Raw genomic sequence first — 21,527 nt, 5'->3', positions numbered from 1 at the left:
GTATTTCGGCTGTCGGCATTATCGGCTGCCGGGATTTCACTGTCGGTATTCTGACCGCCGGGATCCCAACAGCCGGCAAAATGATTGCCTCCAATTCAAATCACCTGTAACACCTAATAATAATAACCATTTACCTGCAAGTTACTGATTCATAAGTGCCACTGGGAATTAATACGTGTTTACTAGTGACCTGTTTCTGTATATTATATGGATTCTCTACATTTGTGAAGAAAGGGATTTGGTATAATATGTCTGACAAAAGGCAATGGCAACCCAATACTGGGGCTGCCATTGTGGAAACCTTGGCAGTCATAAAATCACACATCCAGTGTGGTTTTTTTGTTTTTTCTTTTTACAAATCAAGTAATTTTCACAAGAAAAGGACAAACAGGTTACCAGCGCAGTACTGAACTGAAAAGTGTCAATACACATGTTGTAGCAAACACATACAGTGCTTTTAAGGGTTACGGTCGTTAGGTCGACACAACATAGGTCGACCACTGAAAGTCGACAATGCCATTAGGTCAACATGCATGATGTCGACATGGCCGTTAGGTCGACATGTACTAGGTTGACAGGTCAAAAGGTCGACATGGACGTTAGGTCGACATGTGCTAGGTTGACAGGTCAAAATGTCGACATGAGTTTTTCACATTTTTCTTCATTTTTGGATTTTTTCATACTTAACGATCCACATGGACTACGATTGGAATGGTAATCCTTGCGCGAAGCATGGCAAGCTAAGCGAACCATGCGAGGGGAGACAGTGCACTAATTTGGGTTTACCGTCACTTTAAGGAGAAAACTACACCAAAAACAGTCAAAACCTAATGTCAACCTTTTGACCTGTCGACCTAGTACATGTCGACCTAATGACCATATCGACCTATTGTCCCTGTCGACCTAATGCATGTCGACTTTCCATGGTCGACCTAATGACTGTCGACCTAAGTTGTGTCTATCCAACGACCCATACCCATTTTTAATGACCATGCAGTGTGCCATTTATTTGAAAGAGAAGCTGCAAAGTGTCTCATTGTTCTTCTCTGCCCATGCCGAAGATAAAGAGGAGAGAGCTGGCCCCAATAGATCTGGCAGGCGCCAGGACCTGCGCATGCCCACAAATGGCCGCTTGAGTGCACATGCACAAAGCCCCTGCTTCTATGGACTGCATCGGCTGCAGTCCATTGAAGCCGGATTGGGTTGATGACCAGGCAAACAGTGGATTCCTTCAGGAAGCCAGCTCTCTACTAATCGCAGTCTGGTCTGGCAGTCACGGATTGAGGAAACACCTTCCAATGGGAGTGCCTGTCCTGTGGGTGACTGGCAGGTAGGACTTCCAATAGGAAGTCACTGCCAGTCACAGTGAAGGCACTGAACCAGTGCAGTCACACAGACTGCAACTGGCTCAGCTGAGCTCACTGAAGTAGTGGATTTTACTGGGGGGACGGCAGTCCTGCAGCCCATAGGTAAAATCCGCCACTAGTCGTGACCAGCCCTGAAACCCTCCTTAAAGCGTATTTCTGCTTGCACCTCAGGAGGGTCCTATCAGAAAAAGTGCAGCCTGTGGGCTAGTCACGAAAAGTAATTGAATAGTTCCAGGGCACTCAGCATAGGAGCTAAATTACTGCTAATGAATTGAATTCGCCCCTAAGGGCCTATTCATCCATTACACATGCAGAAGTTATAGTTTCCACAAGTTTTTAGTAATGTGTCCTTTAACTTTTAGGGTCTGATGTGGCCGTTGCTCCTTCCTTTAGGAAGAAAGCCCAGGTTACAAAGAGATATCTGTGTGAATCCCTCCACCACTCCTCACCAGTGATAGGGAACGCAGAGATAGCTGCTTTCCAGAGCAGCTTTCTCTGCGCTAATTATTAATTTGGTCACTACAAATCACAGAATGTCTAATACCAAAGTATCGTGGCAACATAGAAGCATAATGGTGGTCATTCCGAGTTGATCGCAGCAGGAACTTTGTTAGCAGTTGGGTAAAACCATGTGCACTGCAGGGGGGACAGATATAACATGTGCAGAGAGAGTTAGATTTGGGTGGGTTATTTTTATTTCTGTGCAGGGTAAATACTGGCTGCTTTATTTTTACACTGCAAATTAGATTGCAGATTGAACACACCCCACTTAAATCTGACTCTCTCTGCACATGTTAAATCTGCCTCCCCTGCAGTGCACATGGGGAGTCATTCCGAGTTGTTTGCTCATTGCCGATTTTCGCAACGGAGCGATTAAGGCAAAAATGTGTATGCGCATGGTTCGCAGTGCGCATGCGGTTAGTATTTTAGCATAAAACTTAGTAGATTTACTCACGTCCGAACAAAGAATTTTCATCGTTGAAGTGATCGTAGTGTGATTGACAGGAAGTGGGTGTTTCTGGGCGGAAACTGGCCGTTTTCTGGGAGTGTGCGGAAAAACGCAGGCGTGTCAGGGAAAAACGCGGGAGTGTCTGGAGAAACGGGGGAGTGGCTGGCCGAACGCTGGGCGTGTGTGTGACGTCAAACCAGGAACGAAACGGCCTGAGCTGATCGCAATCTGTGAGTAGGTCTGGAGCTACTCAGAAACTGCTAAGAATTTTCTATTCGCAATTCTGCAAATCTTTCGTTCGCTATTCTGCTAAGCTAAGATACACTCCCAGAGGGCGGCGGCCTAGCGTGTGCAATGCTGCTAAAAGCAGCTAGCGAGCGAACAACTCGGAATGACCCCCTGGGTTTTGCCCAACTGCTAACAAAATTCCTGCTGCGATCAACTTGGAATTACCCCCATTATGCCCCATAGTGAGGAAAACAGTAATCTAATCATAAAGTAAAATAATTTCTGCCTAAGGCCTCATACCCCATGGCATAAGAATGCATATGTTTATCAGCTGATTTAAAGCAAGTAAAAAAGCAAGAAACCAATTGTTTCCAGTGCTACCATAACATAACACTTTGCCTTTGTACTAGTCGTTGGGAGTAGCACAGTTTTTGGATCTGTCTGCTCTGCTTGGAGACTGGAAGAAAGTGTTGTTGTACTGGGGAAAGCATTCTACAGAGTGGATGCAGCCCAAGAAAAGTGATGTAACTGTGAATGGCAGCAGGTAATGAGTGTGGATGAGATGCTTTTACTAGTATTCTTTGGCTTGTAATAGCATGTAATACCCCTCTCACACATGCGACCCCGGGCAATTGCCTGGTCTATAAAGCCAGCAAATTCCATGGTCTCAGCCCAACCCTGGTCAAAAGCAGGGTCAGGGACCGGGAACTTCAGTCCAGGTAGTCAAAAACCCGGGTCGATTTATTTATTTGTTAACAGCTTCTTATATAGGGCAGCACATTCTGTTGTGCTTTACAATTGGGAACAACAGTGATAGAACAAAACTAGGTAATAACAGACAGACATAGAGGTAGGAAGGCCCTGCTCGTAAGCTCACAATCTATAGGGAACTAGGCATTGATACACAAGGATAGGTGTTATTTATTGCATAATGGTCCACAGCAATGTTGGCCAGGATTCAAGTTGGTTGTGAAAGTGAAGAAAAAGAAAATATGTGAGAATGGTAACTCATCCCCCCAGAACCATCCCTTACATTCTTTACATTTGAGGTCCATGCTATACGCCTCTTTCAACCTGTCCATCCACGAGTAGCTGTCATTTACCGCCCAAAAGTAGCTCACACCCCAATTAAGGTTGGAGACCACTGGTGTAGACAATAAAATAACCCCAATTTTCAGTGTCTGCCACAGGGTCATGATACTGTACTTACCAGCTTGCTCACTGCTTCCAGTCGCACAGCATGCATGGCCTTCATAGAGTAGGAGCAGGTCCCGCAGCAATGCAGCATGCTTCCACCACGCTGTTGTTGGGGGGAGGAGCAACCAGTGAGGAAAGTAAGGGCTGTGCGGCTGTAACCATACATGCTGCACCACACCGCTGCTGCTGCACAGCCCAATTAACTGAAATCTCCAGCTCCAGCCCTCGCCTCCTCTGCCCTCTGAGATAAGTGCCCTAAGTGTGGCCGCCGCACTGTCACTACATGACAGCGGGTCACGGTGCTGTCACTGTCTGACAGCAGTCGCGGTGCTGTCAGACAGAGGCTGTGTGTTACGGTTCGGGTAACTGGTCGTCATTTCTTACCAGTCAAGTGTCTTCTGAGGCTGGCTCTGCGTTCCAAGGTCGGGTCCCAGCTGTGTTGCTGATGTATATATTCAACATCGCTTCACTGTTGGCCCGCAGCGCTGTTACAGTGCCCTTCTCAGTATACTTGCCAGGTCCCAGAATGGCGTTCTCATCCCACCGCGACCGCCGCAGCCGTGCCTGTGCTTTCAGTGTGCAGAGAGCTGGGTGTGACGTCTCATGCTCACTGCGATCTCTGTCACTGTCTCTGTGGCCTTGCTGCGCAGGTGAACAGGTGTGGTGTCTCCTGCCCGCCGCGATCTCCGTTGCCGCCGGTCCTGTGCCTTCAGTGTGCAGAGAGCTGGGTATGACGTCTTCTGCACACTGCGGTCTCTGCCGCTGTCCCTGTGGTCTGGCTGTGCAGATGGATTGTGTAGCGTCTCCTCCCTGCTGCGGCCTCCGCCGCCATTGCTGTTGTTTTCCACATGGTTTTCCCCAAGCTGACTTACCCTCCAAGTGATAACATGGGCACAGCCATGTTGGTTCTGGTCACATGCTATTGTTTCCTCCAATCCACCGCGCTACAGAACTTAATTGATTAGCCAATGCGCTACAGAACTTAATTGATTAGCCAATGCCTGCATCCCAGCAGGTATAAATATCCTGTTTCCTAGCTGGAGGATTGTCAGTGCTTCAGTTGTCATCCCAGTGATACTAGTCTCTCATCATTGTGGTTGTTCCTGTCTTCAATATTCCCCTAGAGACTCGCACCAGTCCTACTCCTCATGGTGCAGCCTGACTCTGCAGTGTCTCATCATTGCACCCTGCGTCTGGCAGATTACTAAACATCGGCTTCCAGCATTTCAGCTTCCAGCGGTGCCCTGTCTCTGCTCTACATCGATGCCCTGCCATCGTTCTCCAGTAATCTGTGGTCCCAAGCATCACCTGTGATATTTCTTTGCTTCTAGCTTCATTAGTGCACTCCAGCACTTCCACTACAGCTATTCATTGGACCAGTCCCATCTGGTAAAACCTGGTGTGGCATACTGGAATGTTAGGAGACAAGAGATATTGGAAAGTTCCAAAAGCCATTTAATTCTTATCAGTGAGTGGGGGAGTTTTATGGCCCCAAAACCAGTTCTGGCAGACCCTGCCACATCTAGAGGGTTAGGACAGGAAGTGCAGGGGGATTTTAGAAAAAGGAACAAAGCACAGGACAGTTCAGTGTGAGCTGAGGACTGAGATGGAGGGCACAGGCTAGTGTCCAGGAGAAACGCAGTCTGGGGACTGTGGAACACGCATCTATAACTCCACAGTCCCTGGCATTATGGAACAGCATGTAGGTGCTGCTAGGAAGAGCAAGAGATATCCAGATTTGCAGTGTGAGAGCAGCTACAGCATGAACAATCAGTGGAAGAAATAAAGGGGATCTTCCCCTTCAGGGGTACCCCAGAGGCAGGACGGGAGGTGTGAGTCTGCGGGAGAGGACGAGCTGGGTGAGTGGTAGGAATCCACATTTGGCGGAAGGCCCCCAGTAACGTGTCCATGAGAGATCCCGTTTAGATAGAGCCCCTAGCGAATGAGGGAGAGCACACTGAAATGAATCTCAGTTTGTGGAAGCCGCACTACTGATTCCCAGAGACTGCGCTGGTATGTACTGTAATGCTGCCACATCACTGTAAATGCTGTTATTGCCAGTGAAGCAAATAAAAGGAGATGTAACTTGATGTAACCCATCTGAATATTGCGCTGGAGAGGAGAACAAGGAGTTAAATGTTATTGTCGTGATAACTCTGACTGAACTGTGAATAAACTGCTTGCTTATGTGATGAGACGGCCTGGTGTGCAATGCTGATTAAAATGACTGATGGACCGGCCGCTGCTCGGCTATCACACTGGCAGTTTCTAACACAGTCGCCAGCTTCTGCATTACCTCAGCTGGCCATTTTCCAATCCGCTTCTCAGCGAATAGGTGTTGCTAAAGGACTTACCACCTCCAGGTCCTTTAAGACTGTCTCCTGATTGTACCACACCTAGAGACTTCCTAATGCACTTCTAGGAACTGTGACGTGTTATCTTTTGAATACCATACTGCAAACTGCCAATGCACCTGTTGTGCTGTGTTCTTAATAAAATCCGTTGAACATATCTTCAGTTGTCGTGGTCACGCCTTCGGGCACTGGTACTGCATGTCCACACTCATGTCCAGGAGCCCTATCTTACCTCCCAGGTTTAAGTACTCCTCAGCCCCTACAACTGAGGCTTCCCATAGTCAGCACCAGCCCTCAGTTGTGACACTGCGGCTACTAGTAATGAGAGAGGGGTCCGATCCAGCCAACTGGAAGTACCTTGGAAATCCAGCATGAAGGCACACCACCCGGCGCCCACCTGCTCCACCCAGCATGTGAGTGAGCACACACCGCGATGAGTGCTACGTCATGGGTACGGGGTACAACCTGTCTGAGTGGGAGCCGGGGGATGCGCGCTGCAGTTCCCCGTGTGATGCTACCAGTGCCTGCTCCTTCGTGAGATATATAAAAAGCCAAAATAAAAAATCGGCCAGCTGCACCAATATATTGGTGTGCAGGAGGGGGTTTCCAGGTACTCAGAACCCCCCCCCCCCCCCCCCCCCCGTGCGCGTAGGGGTGCACTGAGACTTTGTGAACAGTGTACGGTCCCTGTGTTCTGTCACTTTAAAACCCCCACCCCATGTTCTGTCCCAGACATTCTCTCACAGGACCCCCCCCCCCCCTCTCTGTGTTTTGTCACTATTTCCCTCCCCCTGTGTTCTGTCACTGTTTCACTACCCCTTCATGTTTTGCCACTGTTTCACCCCCTCCCCTCCATGTTCTGTCACTATTTCCCTCCCCAAGTGTTCTGCAACTGTTTCACCTCACCCCCCCCCCCCACCCGTGTTCTGTCACTATTTCACCTCCCTCTCCATGTTCTGTCACTATTTCAGCCGCCCCTCTGTGTTCAGTCACTATTTCAGCTACCCCTCCCCTTTGTGTTCTGTTGCTATTTCACCCCCCCCATGCTCTGTCACTATTTCACCCCCCCCCCCCCCGTGCTTTGTCAATGTTTCACCACCCCCCCCATGTGTTCTGTCACGCCCCCCCCCCCCGTGTTTTGTCACTATTTCAGCCCCATGTGTTTTGTCACCACTTCACCACCCCCCTCTGTTCTGTCATTATTTCACACCCACTCTCTGTGTTCTGTACCTATTTCACCCCCCTGTGTTCTGCCACTATTTCACCCCACACACACACACACACACACACACACACACACACACGTTTTCTGTCACTATATCACCCCCCCTCTGTGTTCTGTCGCTGTTTCACCCCCCCCTCCAATGTTCTGTTGCTGTTTCACACACCCCACCCCTTTGTGTTCTGTCCCAACTATCGTGTTACACCCCCCCCTTCCTTTTGTGAAGTATGATAAGACGCAAATTTATAGTTTGCAGGGGGGCGCCGTACACCCTAGCACCGGCCCTGGGTATACCATAACGATCCCATAAGGATATGTGTGGACTGTGCACTGAGGATATAGGCCCTCATTCCAAGTTGATCACTCGCTAGCTATTTTTTGCAGCCGTGCAAATGCATAGTCGCCGCCCACGGGGAGTGTATTTTCGCTTTGCAAGTGTGCGATCGCATGTGCAGCTGAGCGGTACGAAACAGTTTTTTGCAGTTTATGAGAAGGTCTGAACTTACTCAGCCCTTGCGATCACTTCAGTCTGTCCGGTCCCGGAATTGACGTCAGACACCCGCCCTGCAAACGCTTGCACACACCTGCGTTTACCCTACCACTCCCAGAAAACGGTCGGTTAACACCCATAAACGCCCTCTTTCTGTCAATCTCCTTGCGATCGGTTGTGCGAATGGATTCTTCGCTAGAAGCATTGCACAGCAACGATGCTGTTTGTACCCGTACGATGCATGTGCGCATTGCGGTGCATACGCATGCTCAGTTTTGCTGGTTTTTTTAACTGATCGCTGCGCTGTGAAAATCGGCAGCGAGCAATCAACTCGGAATGACCCCCATAATTGGATAGGAAAGTTTATGAAGTTTGTGTGGGTCGGTCCGGAATTTGATGTTTGCCTGGAGAGGTGAGTTTTCAGGGAACGCTTGAAGGTTTGGAAACTAGAGGAGAGTCTTATTGTGCATGGGAGGGCATTCCACAGAGTGTGTGCAGCCCAAAGAAAGTCCTGCAGTCATGAATGTGAGCAATAATGAGTGTGGATGAGATGTAGTTCTTTTGAATAGCGAAGAGGTTGGGTTGGGAGATATTTCGAGATAAGTGAAGAGATGTACGTTGGTGTAGTTTGGTTAATAGACCTGTGTGTGAGTAAAAGTATTTTATATTTACAGGGCTGGTGAAAGGTTTCTCAGCACCCTGGGCAATACAGTAGAATACAGGTAACCAATGGAAGGACTGACAGAGCGGATACACAAAAGATGAACGTCTAGTGAGGAAGATTAGAGAGGTAAAACCAAAGGAGACTATTGCAATAATCAGTGCAGGAGATAATGAAAACAGTGTCTTGTGTAAGATTGTGTTTTGGATATGTTTTTAGATGCATGTAACATTGTTTGAGATACATAGAATATGTGGAATAAAGGACATTTCAGAGTCAGGAATGACACCTAGGCAGTGAGCTTGTGGGGTTTGACTGTTGAGTTCTCAACAGTGATAGAGATATCAGGTTGGTAACTACTGTTAATCAGTGGAAATATAATTAATTCTGTTTTGGAAGTATTAAGCAGGGCTGTAACTAGGGTAGGGCAAGACAGCAGATGGCTCCCAGAGGCAACATCAGTAGTGACTGACAGCAAATCACTGGACTGAGGTTGAAGCTCGGGACTGAGCATGTAGCTACCTCGAGGAGCATACAAGGCAGAAGACAATCCCCTGAGATGCTAAGGGGACGCAGTTGACACAGTGAGTTGAAGCTTGACTTTCATCTGAGAGACCGCAGGGAAATCCTATCCAATGAGGTGGAATGAGGGATTCAGATTAAAAGACAGATCCAGAGATAGTGCTAGGAACTGTTCAAGAGCACAGAAACAAAGCCGGAAACAAAAAAGACAGCATCAGTAGGAAGAGGGTGAGTGCTTCTATTGGGCCGCCCCCATAGATCTGAGGTCTCATGTGAATTCTGGGACATAATTTTAATTGAGAAGGATGGGTTGTCGGGTCTTTTGGGGTGGGGATGATGATAAGGAGCTCTACCTGGTGTAATATGTATAAGGGTCTTTACCTGGCATAATGTGTATAAGGGCTATACCTGGAGTAATGTGTATAACGGATTCTACCTGGTGTAATGTGTATGAGGGCTCTACCTGCCATAATGTGTGTATAAGGGGCTCTACCTGGTGTAATGTGTATGAGAGCTCTATCTGGCGTAATGTGGATAAGGGGCTCTATGTTGCATAATGTGAATGAGGTCTATACCCGGAGTAATGTGTACAAAGGGTTCTACCTAGTGTAATGTGTATGAGGGCTCTACCTGATGTAATGTGTATAAGGGGTTCTATGTGGTGTAATGTGTATGAGGGCTATATTAGAGTAATGTGTATAAAGGGTTCTACCTGGTGTAATGTGTATGAGGGCTCTACCTGCCGTAATGTGTATAAGGGGCTCTACCTGTTGTAATGTGTATGAGGGTTCTACCTGGGGATAATGTGTATAAGGGGCTCTACCTGGTGTAATGTGTATGAGAGCAATACCTGACATAATGTGCATGAGGGCTCTACCTGGCTTAATGTGTATAAGGGGTACTACTGTGGGGTGTAATTTGAATAACAGACAATAATGTGCAGGGATGCGCGGTAAGGTAAACGGCTCAGGTGGCACTGGCTAGTAGCAGAGACAGATTTACGCACAATATATGAGCCCAAGGGTTCATGTGGGCGTTATACAAAGGTGCAACATTATATACAGCTGGACATTTGGTGAGTTTTGACCAGAGATGTGCGGAAAAGGTAGGCAGGGGAGGCACTGCCTCATCTGTCATAGACTTTTTACTCCAGAGTTTTGACTATAAAAATGATTACAATAACACAAAGAAGATATTTCTAATATATTCTTTGTATTTTTCATATACTTATATATAGTCAAAACTCTGGCATACACTGGAGTATGACAGGAAAAGCTTTGCCTCACCTGCCTTATCAAACATTACTGGTGCGGTATAATGTGAATTGTTACTATTCTGTGGCCACGCCCCTTCCACATGAAGCCACACCCCTATATATTTGTAAACATGCCTTCAGCACGCACTCCCTATTTTAAATATGGGGGTGGGGTACCAATTCTCTTCCTGGCAGAGGGCACCAAAATGTCTAGGTACAGCTCTAATAAGTTTGAGGTGGCGAGATTACATCCAAGATGACACAGCAGAAAGGCATTCAGTGACACGGACCAATATAGATGGTGACAAATCTAGGGAGTATAGGTAGATTTGTGTATCATCCACGTACAGATGGTACTGAAATCCAAATAAGCTGATTAGTTTGCCAAGAGACGTGGTATAGACTGAGAACGATGCACATTCACATGCAAAAAGCTGGGTTTTTGCTGTATGTTTGAAAGGGGTATAAATGGATATAAAGGGCCTAATTCAGAGTTGATTGCAGCAGCAAATTTGTTAGCAGTTGGGCAAAACCATGTGCACTGCAGGTGGGGCAGATATAACATGTGCAGAGAGAGTTAGATTTGGGTGGGGTACCCACCCAAATCTAACTCTCTCTGCAAATGTTATATCTGCCCCACCTGAAGTGCACATGGGTGGTCATTCCGAGTTGATCACTCGTTAATTTTTTTTCGCAACGGAGCGATTAGTCGCTAATGCGCATGCGCAATGTCCGCAGTGCGACTGCGCCAAGTAAATTTGCTATGCAGTTAGGTATTTTACTCACGGCATTACGAGGTTTTTTCTTCGTTCTGGTGATCGTAATGTGATTGACAGGAAGTGGGTGTTTCTGGGCGGAAACAGGCCGTTTTATGGGTGTGTGTGAAAAAACGCTGCTGTTTCTGGGAAAAACGCGGGAGTGTCTGAAGAAACGGGGGAGTGTCTGGGTGAACGCTGGGAGTGTTTGTGACGTCAAACCAGGAACGAAACTGACTGAACTGATCGCAGTTGCCGAGTAAGTCTGGAGCTACTCAGAAACTGCTAAGAAGTGTCTATTCGCAATTCTGCTAATCTTTCGTTCACAATTTTACTATGCTAAGATTCACTCCCAGTTGGCGGCGGCTTAGCGTGTGCAAAGCTGCTAAAAGCAGCTTGCGAGCGAACAACTCGGAATGACCACCATGGTTTTGCCAAACTGCTAACAAATTTGCTGCTGCAATAAACTCTGAATTGCCCCCTAAGATGGAACCCATTGAATCCAATGTCCTTATACCAGAGGTTCCTAAACGTGGTCCTCAAGCAGGGATGTGTGGTGAGGTAAATGGCCCAGGAAGCACTGACTAGTTCCAGAGCCAGATTTACATAAACTATATGAGCCAAAGGGTCCATGTGGGCATTATACACAGGTGCAGCAGTATATACTCGGGTTTGATTAGAGATGAGCGGAAAAGATTGGCAGGGGAGACAATGCCTCACCTGTCATAGACTTTTTGCTCCAAAGTTTTGACTATATAGATGATTAGAATAATGCAAAGAAGATATTTCTAATATATTATATGTATTTTTCATATACTTTACATAGTCAAAACTCTGGTTTATACGTTAGTATGACAGAAAAGGCTCTGCCTCACCTCACCGCACGCCACTGTCTCAAGGCACCCTAACAGTCCAGGTTTTAAAGATATCCATGGCTCAGCACAGATGTTTAAATCAACTTGACTGAGGTGCTGTACTAATTATGTCCAGTGGCCAAGCATGGATATGTACGTAAAACCTGGACCGTTAGGGTGCCTTGAGAACCACATTTGGAAACCTTTGCTTATACCCACTTGTACTAGTTACTGTGGACAGGAGAGGTGGGGCATGGCCACTTATTTTTCACACTACCTGGTCTACTTATTCATACCCCCTCCAGTGGCATGTCATCTGGTGTTACTGCCAATGGCTAGCCAGCCTCAGATTTCTATCACTTATCATGATATATTGGCCACAAGTGGCCCCTCCCTTACCATATGATATTTCATGAATGTATACAAATTAATACAATTCAGTGCACAGAATGACAGAAGCCAATATATGTTACCAAATAATATAAACAGAATATATATGCCCTTACTGTTGATTACAGTAAATGTATAAATATGATAAAGACACATTACCCTAGAATTATCAAAAATTGGTGCAATCTACAGAGTGTGAATCTAAAGAAGCTCTGTGAGGACAACGCCTAGTGTGTCCCCTCCAGGCCCAGGCCGCCCAATGGGGAGCAGCCGCACTGTGCAATATCGCTAGCTATGTCACACAGTGACGTCATGCTCCTGCCGGGCTGCACATGCAGCTTTGGACGATGAGTCCAAACTGAGCTGCATGTACAGCCGACACGAGTGTCGTTAACGAGCTGCGGGCTGCACAATGGCCGCCGTCAGCTGCATACACACTGGGTAATATAGTAAACAATATCGCTCAGGAGAGGGGAAATGAGCAATGAGCACCTTAACATTTCAGGAATCAGATGAGATCTCATTGCTGTACAAATACGAACATGTATTGCACATGGTCATTCAGCATTGAGGGGTTAAAAATCAAGGTCTTTCTTATTTACAGCTTTAGAAGTGTAAAATGCTCCTCTCTCCTTGCAATACTGTCTGAGCGTACTCCAGCATCCACTCCTTTCCTTCAAGCCTTACCCTGAGAACAGACAGCCCCTAACATAGAAGAACACAGTGCAGAAAGAGTGCCCGTCTCCTTATTTGGGCAGATGGAGTCATCTCTTCACAGGGTTTTTTTCCTTTCTCAGGAACGTCTGGGAAGCCCCCAGCTAGAGCGGCACAGTCCGTGAGGCTGGGAATCATCATCACTCCCCATGGGGGAGTAGGATGTTACTGATCAGCACTCCAGATGTCACTGATGACACTGTAAAATCCAATGTCACAAATCATACCATAAGCTTCATTATATAGTATCATAGTGAAATATACTAATATACTATTATAATAAACATTTAACAGGGATAATGATGGTAATATTAATAATTTCCTTTAATGTGTTACAGTTTGGTATTGGAGTAACAATGCTTTATCAGTGGACACTTATATCACATATACCATCATAATGCTAAACATACAGAGCTGAAGGAAGACTGTATACTGTACTGTACCTCCCAGTATAGTAAGGTGCTCTAATCCAGCCTGTACCTTAGGGAAGAAGGAGGGTTCTCTGCCCCTCCCTTCATCTCTCCCTAGGCTCCATCCCTCCCACTGTGGAGATGGCTCTGTCTATATAGAGGGACTGCAAACTGAAGGGGAATTTGGACTGTCCCAGCTGTGAGCTGTACAGGTTCCAGTCTGTGTCTTCAACTCCTGCTTAAGTAATTGGATATCTGTAAGTAGGCACTACAAATATTTCTGGTATTTTCATAGGTAGTAGGGAAAAAGTTATAGACAGCTATGTCAGAAATTATACTACTTTCATATACTATATATATATATATATATATATATATATATATATATATATATATATATATATATATATATATATGTGTGTGTGTGTACACACACACACACACTCAGCATTCATAGATTTATTTGTGGCTGCATTCACATATTAACAAGTAGGATGACTGTGTGGCGAGGAATCTTTAAACTATAAAGTCTTAGGCTAGTGGTACTGATAGGGTTAATTGTGTAATGTCACTTCAGTCGTTTGGTGGTAAATTGGTTATGCTGTGTCAGTGTGTTGGTTGTGAAAGAGTTAATAGTGTAATATTGCATTGATAGTATGAATATAGAAAATGATCATGCTGTCTGATATAAAAAAAAAGTAATAAAATAAGGCATTTATTAAAAGTATACAATGTAGCAGCTGAAAGAAAATCTAAAAAAATATGACATTGTGGAATTGGTTGGAATCTGAGAATACTGTACTGTTAAGCATCATTTTGGTATGGAGGATTTGGCTGGCAATAATGAAGATGTTTAAAGTGAGTTTTTTGTAAGTATATTATCACCGAAATCTGTATTCATAATGCCACTTATTGATGACCTGCACCAAGCAATCCACTTTATGATTAACCCCTTCAGTCCCAGAGGAGCAGCACTGCATGCTGGGACTTGAACAGCACTTCTGACATGTAATTGTCCCCTAGTAAAGTGTGCTTGTTGGCCTGAAGGATGGAGATATGCAGCTGTGCTGTGTATGCCACTCAGACCACCTGATGTTTTACTGTAGTTTCTTGAGGCAGATTTTTCCCCTAAATGGTATTTGTTATGAATTGGTTATCATGTCTTATGGGTTACATAACCTTATATGGGCCCATTCACCAACAGTAATGGAGGACCACTGCTGGCACCTTGCTCTGAGCTTATATAATGTACTAGCTATTTATGATATTTAATTATATACATATGTTTTATTTTCTTTATCAAGAATGACTGAATAGGGATTGGCCACAACTCGTGTTCAGTTTCAAAGTGGATATGTGCATTATACGCCTAAGGAAATAGGATGATTTTTCTAGTGAACATTAGAAAATTATTCAAACATACTGTATGATAGTAGAAAACTACTAAAAGAAACATAGAATTTGATGACAGATAACAACCACTTGGCCCTTCTAGTCTGCCCCTTTTATTATTGGGAATACATGCATTCTAGATAAAGCAACAGTGAACTGACACAAAATGGAGTTACTCACGTCACTGTGGCACACAGCTTTCCAGCAGTCAGTGTTCTACATGTGGCTTACACGTGGATCTGTACTATGTTTCTCCTGCATCTATTTATTTTATGGCAAACTTTCCAAGAAAATGGCATTTTCAATAAGGTGCTATGTGTAGGCCATTGTTTTCCTAGGAATATGCAGACACTGGTACATTGTACTTTAACAGGTTAACAATACCTTCTCTTTTAGTTATGTTTTATGTTGGAGCCAGACATGAGACTGATTTGTTTTACATTCCTATTCTGTAGATTTCCTGTAGATAACACCCTTATTCTAATGTCAGATTATAATGGGAGTCATGCTTGAGACTTAGTTGATGGGAATTTAGCTTATTTCAAAGGGGCTTTCCAAGAAGAAGTTCCTTCCTTGCTCTAATGGACTTAATTACTGGAAAAGTGGAACAGTGGAAATGGTGTAGAAAATAACTGGAATGGTTATGGGTGCTGAAACTCAGATAGATGGAAACCATGCTCTTAGAATGACTGATTTGTCGGTATACATTGCACTTTGATTGAACAGTATACTTTCATCAAAAAAGGTCTTAATTGTGCAGCCATAGGAAGACTACATCTCTTAGGATTGTCCCAAAACCTGCCAATGCCTTGTCCAACCACTAGTACTACCATATTGTGCATTACTGTAACCAGTTTTGGATGTATTTGCATGAATCTACTTTAGAGAAGGATATATTATTATTTATTATTATTATTATTATTATTATTATTATTATTATTATATAGGATAATGATATCAAATTAAAAAGTATTACTATCTGTATGCAAGTCTGTATTTTAATCTGGTCTTCCGCAGAGTAGACAGGAATTAGGATGTACAAATTTCAGTATGTATCATTCCTTCATTTTAATCTTTAAACTGGGTCCAGTGGCACCTTGGGGTACCTTGGGGCACCTGCAGGGGTGCCAAGGCTTGGTGGTCCAGGATCGAATTAAATTTATGGTAACCGCCAGCACTGGTTTTGCATATCATAAAATATGTGGATTAATAGTTGCACAACCTTGTCCTGCACAGAACTGGATAAACACAATTTACTTAATTGTTTTTGCTAAATTTCTCAATAAGGAACGTTTGGCCTAGGGGGTGATGTGAAATAATATGTTGGTACTCTAGGGCGCTGTGGTTCAAGAAAGTTGGAGAAAATGTACAGTATGTACAGAGAAATATGTGTTCAGTTATACACGGAACACAAATTTGTCTAAACATAAAATTCGAACTGTTATTAAATAATATTATTAGGACATTGGGAAATTAGAAATATCCCTGGCCTTGTGAAAGGATTTTACATCATACCTCTGTGTTTTTCTAGTTCCTCAATGATTCATTCCTTCTCACATGTGACAGTCCAACTACTAGATCACATACTGTATAATCCAATCTTATACACCTTCTTTATAGTGTGTAGGGTCCTTATGCTAACTGAGGCTTCACAAAGTAAATTATCTTTTAATCTGCACCTGGATTGCATGTTTCTGTCTTTATGTGGAAGAAACATAAATAGTTCATAACATATTAAGTAGAAGTATCCCTCTATTTCAAATTCTATTTTGTATGCAACAACATCATATATAGTATATAGCTACCCACTATGTCTCTAGCTTCTTATCTATCAAACTTTTCATTTAGCATTAAAATTTCCTTTCTTTCTTATCCTGTAATCTCATACTTTTATTATCTGTTTCTCTGTCCAACCATCCACCAGAATTCCAAGACTAATTGTTAAATATTAAGGGCTTTCAAGAACATTAGATGCTGTAGATCAGGCCTGGCCAACCTGTGGCTCTCCAGATGTTGTGAAACTACACATCCCAGCATGCCCTGCCACAGTTTTACCATTCCTTAATAGCAAAACTGTGGCAAAGCATGATGGGACTTGTAGTTTTACAACAGCTGGAGAGCCACAGGTTGGCCAGGCCTGCTGTAGATCATTGACCGAATACAAATATTATCATTGGAACAAGGATAACTTTGAAGCCATCACTACTCCTTCACTACTCTTGTTTAGGTCCTATTATAACTTGTTCTCATTTACATGGTGCAGAAATTATGAATATTACCATTAAATGTCTTGACTGGAAATGTGACAGAATAGAAAAAAGGCAAGATACATAGAAAGTATTTCCCAAGTTATATAATACTGGTGTAATGTTAACTGTGAAAAGCTTGATGGGAAATTTTAAAGATCAGTTGACTCAGACGTGATAGTAAAATCAGATTTTGTTTAGATTAAGGAATAGTTCCTGTTTACTGTTTACAACTCATTATTGTAGAGTAATATTTTAATGGCAATTATATAATGTAAAATAAACACTAAATAACAATACAGTACTTAATATATGCTATTTAGTGATTTAACTGAACTATTGTACTCTGATCATAGGGAACTATGGTCAGATGTGTTAAGCTCCTTGAGTCCAATTGGAGAAAGAGCGCTATAGAAATAAAATTATTATTATTGTTATTATTCTATATCATGTTTGTCTGCTATTAACTGTCATTTAATGACACTTTTTCTTTTCCTTATTAGGAGGCCTTTAAGTCAAAATGGCCCAAAAAACACTGAGCGAGGATGAGAAATTCCTTTTTTTGGACAAAAACTTCATAAACAGCCCAGTAGCCCAGGCAGACTGGACAGCCAAAAAACTGGTTTGGGTCCCTTCTGAGAAACATGGATTTGAAGCTGCAAGTATCAAGGAAGAGAAAGGTGATGAGGTCCTTATTGAATTGGAAAATGGTCAGAAAAGGACAATAAGCAAGGATGATGTCCAAAAGATGAACCCCCCCAAATTCTCCAAAGTGGAGGACATGGCAGAGCTGACTTGCCTTAATGAAGCATCTGTGCTGCACAATTTAAGAGAACGATATTTCTCCGGCCTTATCTATGTAAGTCAACAAATATCATGAAAAATAAGTGCAACATTTTTTTATTACATGCATCACATAATCTTACTAAATTAAGTGCTGTGAGGGCAATTATAGCTGAGGATTAGGAGTTAGATAATCATGTTACAGGTTAATGGACAGTGTTAATCAATACAAGCAAAATAAAATGTTATCTTAGAGGCATGAATGGCTGTATCCAGGGGGGGATCAGTACGAGATCCCTGAGGTCGGGATCCTGGTGGTCAGGAAACAGACGCCGAGAGCCCGACAGCCGAGATCCCGGAAGCGAGCACAGCATGTCCCCTCGCGGGCTCGCTGTGCTCGCCACGCTTTGGGCCCGGTGGCAACAGTGGCGTGGACCACCAGCCAAGAGGGGTAATCAGCTGGCGGTCAGGACTCCGACCGCCGGTAGTTCAGCTGGTGTCGGGATTCTGGCATTGGTATCCTGGCCGCCGGGATCCCAACAGGCGGTCCATTGACTGCCTCCCATCCAGGGACACAGTGGGTGGGGACAAAGTAAATGAGCTTGCCTTGGATGCCTGGTGATATTAATTATGGTGAAGGGCAGATTATGGATGGGAGGTGTCTGTGAGGACCAATAGCTTTCCTATTGGTTGGGATGGTCACCTAGCATTAGGTGTCACCAAGTCTGCGCATGTAGCCTAGGGTGGCCACAAGAAATGGGTCCAAGATCCCTCATAGTGGTGCTAGCTTTTATTACTGTTTGTACTACCAGATGCTGAATGATAGAAGGTTCACTGTCTGTGGCCATGATGCAGTGAATCCATCTTCATGGTGGTATAGGGCTCATATTACAATGACAGTGTTGGCTCCTTAACACTTGTTTCAAAAATGAAAAAATAAATCCAATCAAACCATTTTATTACTGCTCTAACGCCGTCTGCTCCAGATTAACAAGAGAAGTTATTCTTTAAAATGTATATCAATATAAAAATCCAGCAGGTTGTCATATTTGTATTTAAATCATATCAGTTTTTTATTGAAGATAAAAAGTTAAAGTACAAAGGATCCTAAACATATTAGTTAAAAACACAGAACAGTACACAATATTATATCTGTTTTTATGATTTAGAAATATCAAAGGCCACAAAACTAAATGTGTGTATACAAATCATTGTCACTCTGAAATGCACATTATTAACTTCGTAAAGTATTGCATGCACTAACACGGATTATTCCAGGCATATTGAGGCTAGCTCATCAGTTGGACTCCTGTTAACTTATCTATGAGTCAGTGGGATTGATGTAGACTTGCACACAGTAATCTTGGGTATTGCGTAAGATTAATTATACTGTGCATGCGCTCATGTGTCACAGTATTGTAATTTGCACAAATACTGGTGGAGCCTTGCACTTTGTGGGGTGGGTGAGGTTCTTTCCCATCTGAATGCTGTGTAGAGTAACAGAGAGTAGACACAAGTCAACCTCATGCCCCTGAGCTGAGCACATATGTAGGGTTAGCGTTGTGTCTTAAATCTGTGTTTTCTTAGACAATTTTTTATTGCACCTAACAAAATAGGGATAAGTTCCACGCTTCCAATGCCAATAGTAACTTCCACGTCAGTTTTGTCCATACTTAGAAATGTGCTTAATAGTAATACAGCTCTAAATATCGGTGGATGTGTTTACCTTGTGTTTATAGAGCTACATGCTGTAATCACCCCACACACATTTGCCATGAAAAGCCCTATAAATGAATGTCAACTACTGTATGCTCTTTTAAGGATATCTAAAACTATGGACCAGAATGAATAAATACATACAGATGTAAAATGACATACCAGCACTACAGAAACTGGGAGAATTGGGGAACAAAGAAAAATGTGGAAAAAGACAAAAGCTATAGCAGCTTTCTCATCTATACACACAAATATACACAAATATAAACCTTTGAAGCAACATTTTTCTTTTTTAAAAGCAATTCCTTACTTTCTGCGACACTTCTGCCTCATTACAGAGCTTACTTATTATAAATACTTCTTCATACTCACTCACTCACTCACTCATATATTTTAGTAATTATATGCAAGTAAAAGGTCACTGACATCCATACACATTACACTGTTTATACACAGCGAAACTTTCATGTGCTGTAGATTATCTATTTTGTCGCTTGACAAATTGTGGTGTCTTTCACACCATTGCTTTGTACACAAACCAAAAACATTATAATCAAACTTAAAGAATTCTGCTACTGGTCTCTTCTTATTATTCATATTTCAACCTGGCTCTACAATTGTATTTGAGTTAAAATTCTTTATTTGAAGAGTGGTGGAAGTTGCTGGGTGTTGTAGTTCAACTAAGGCTTGCATATTAAATATGTGCTGTATCTACCCCTCCCAAAGTCCATTTGGTGTTAATTGTGTCCTTTATGAAGAGAAGACTTTTGGCTTGGGCGGTAGAGACAGAAGTAATCACCAACAGAATGTAGAGGTAACGATGAGGAACTGCCACTATTGCCCTCCCCAAAGGCTTGTGGGAAATTCACTTATATGCCTACACAAATGGGCCAGAAACACAAAGCCTGATGCAGAATTAAATGCAAATTGAGGGTATGTGCTCCTGCACTGTGTGCACAGAAATAAATGTGTATATTTTCCTGTACGAAGGGTTGTATGCAGGGCCGGACTGCCCATCTTGCAATTCTGGTATATGCCAGAAGGGCCGATGGGAAGGTGGTCCGATCCGGTCCCACAGAGATCCAGGAAGGCCACGCGCAGCGCAGCCTCCGGCTCTCTGATCCATGCGTTTCTATGGAAATGGGGGCATGCCCTGAGTCCACGCCCCTGACGTGGACTCAGTTGTGTCCGCACACCCCCAGGACAAGTGTTTTCATGGTAATGGGAGCGTGCCACGAGTCCACGCCCCCATGCATTGTGTCCACACGCCCGCATGCTGCACGTCAAAAAAGCTAGGGCCGAATTGGAGCCCCAGTCTGTCCCTGGTTGTATGTGTCTTGTAGTCCATACCTATCTGCATGCTTGGTATTATGCATCATCATCAATGTCGACTTGCACCAGCTCTATCCTTGTACAATTGAGTTGCCTGGAAACAGGCTTATTTTTGCTTCCAGCCAAATCTATATTGCTTGTGTGAGAGTAGTCCATTATAGCAGAGTTACAAGTGGAGCTGCAACTGCAATTCTTATTACCCCTCATTGCCAGTACTTGCAACAAGCAAAACACGCAATGTACACTCCATATATGGCTGTGTGTTTACTCTATATCAGCCCTACAGTTACTAGTGTACATATATAGGATAACACACCCCTTTCAGACATCAGACTCAGGAAATTGCCAGGTTTAGTACTCCTGCAAATTCTCGGGGCTGAGCTCCATGACCCTGGTCGGGAGAAGGGTCACGGACCTGGGACTTAGGGGGAGAAGTACTAAGCAGTGAAAGGAGTGACGTGAGCCAGTGGAGAAGTTGCCCATGGCAACCAATCAGCTGCTCTGTATAATTTGATAGTATGCAAATGATAAATGTTACTTCAGTGCTGATTGGTTGCCATGGGCACCTTCTCCACTGGCACACTTCTCCACTCTTTTCACTGCTTAGTACATCTACCCCTGAGTGTACATTCAGACATACCAAAATACCAGGTTAATGAGCGTTCACGTGCATAAACCCGGGATTTTGAT

General features: G+C 43.8%; 1 protein-coding gene across 7 annotated transcripts in view; it reads left to right on the top strand.

The window, feature by feature from the left end:
* The window catches only part of MYH11 (myosin heavy chain 11), a 281,015-nt gene that overhangs the window by 121,113 nt on the left and 138,375 nt on the right, over nucleotides 1-21,527 (top strand). For 5 of the 7 annotated variants that reach the window (XM_063934369.1, XM_063934372.1, XM_063934374.1 and 2 more), the window contains one exon: nucleotides 17,510-17,865. In XM_063934369.1, coding sequence (XP_063790439.1) covers nucleotides 17,527-17,865 — 339 coding nt within the window. In that variant the 5' untranslated portion in view covers nucleotides 17,510-17,526. Of the gene's footprint in view, nucleotides 1-8,481; nucleotides 8,598-13,529; nucleotides 13,626-17,509; nucleotides 17,866-21,527 lie in introns of those variants that run through there. The other 2 variants (XM_063934371.1, XM_063934370.1) reach the window with 2 other exon arrangements.

Source organism: Pseudophryne corroboree, chromosome 7 (assembly GCF_028390025.1).
Source record: "Pseudophryne corroboree isolate aPseCor3 chromosome 7, aPseCor3.hap2, whole genome shotgun sequence".
In the NCBI taxonomy this organism is placed as follows: Eukaryota; Metazoa; Chordata; class Amphibia; order Anura; family Myobatrachidae; genus Pseudophryne; species Pseudophryne corroboree.
This window is presented reverse-complemented; position numbering and strand designations above follow the sequence as displayed.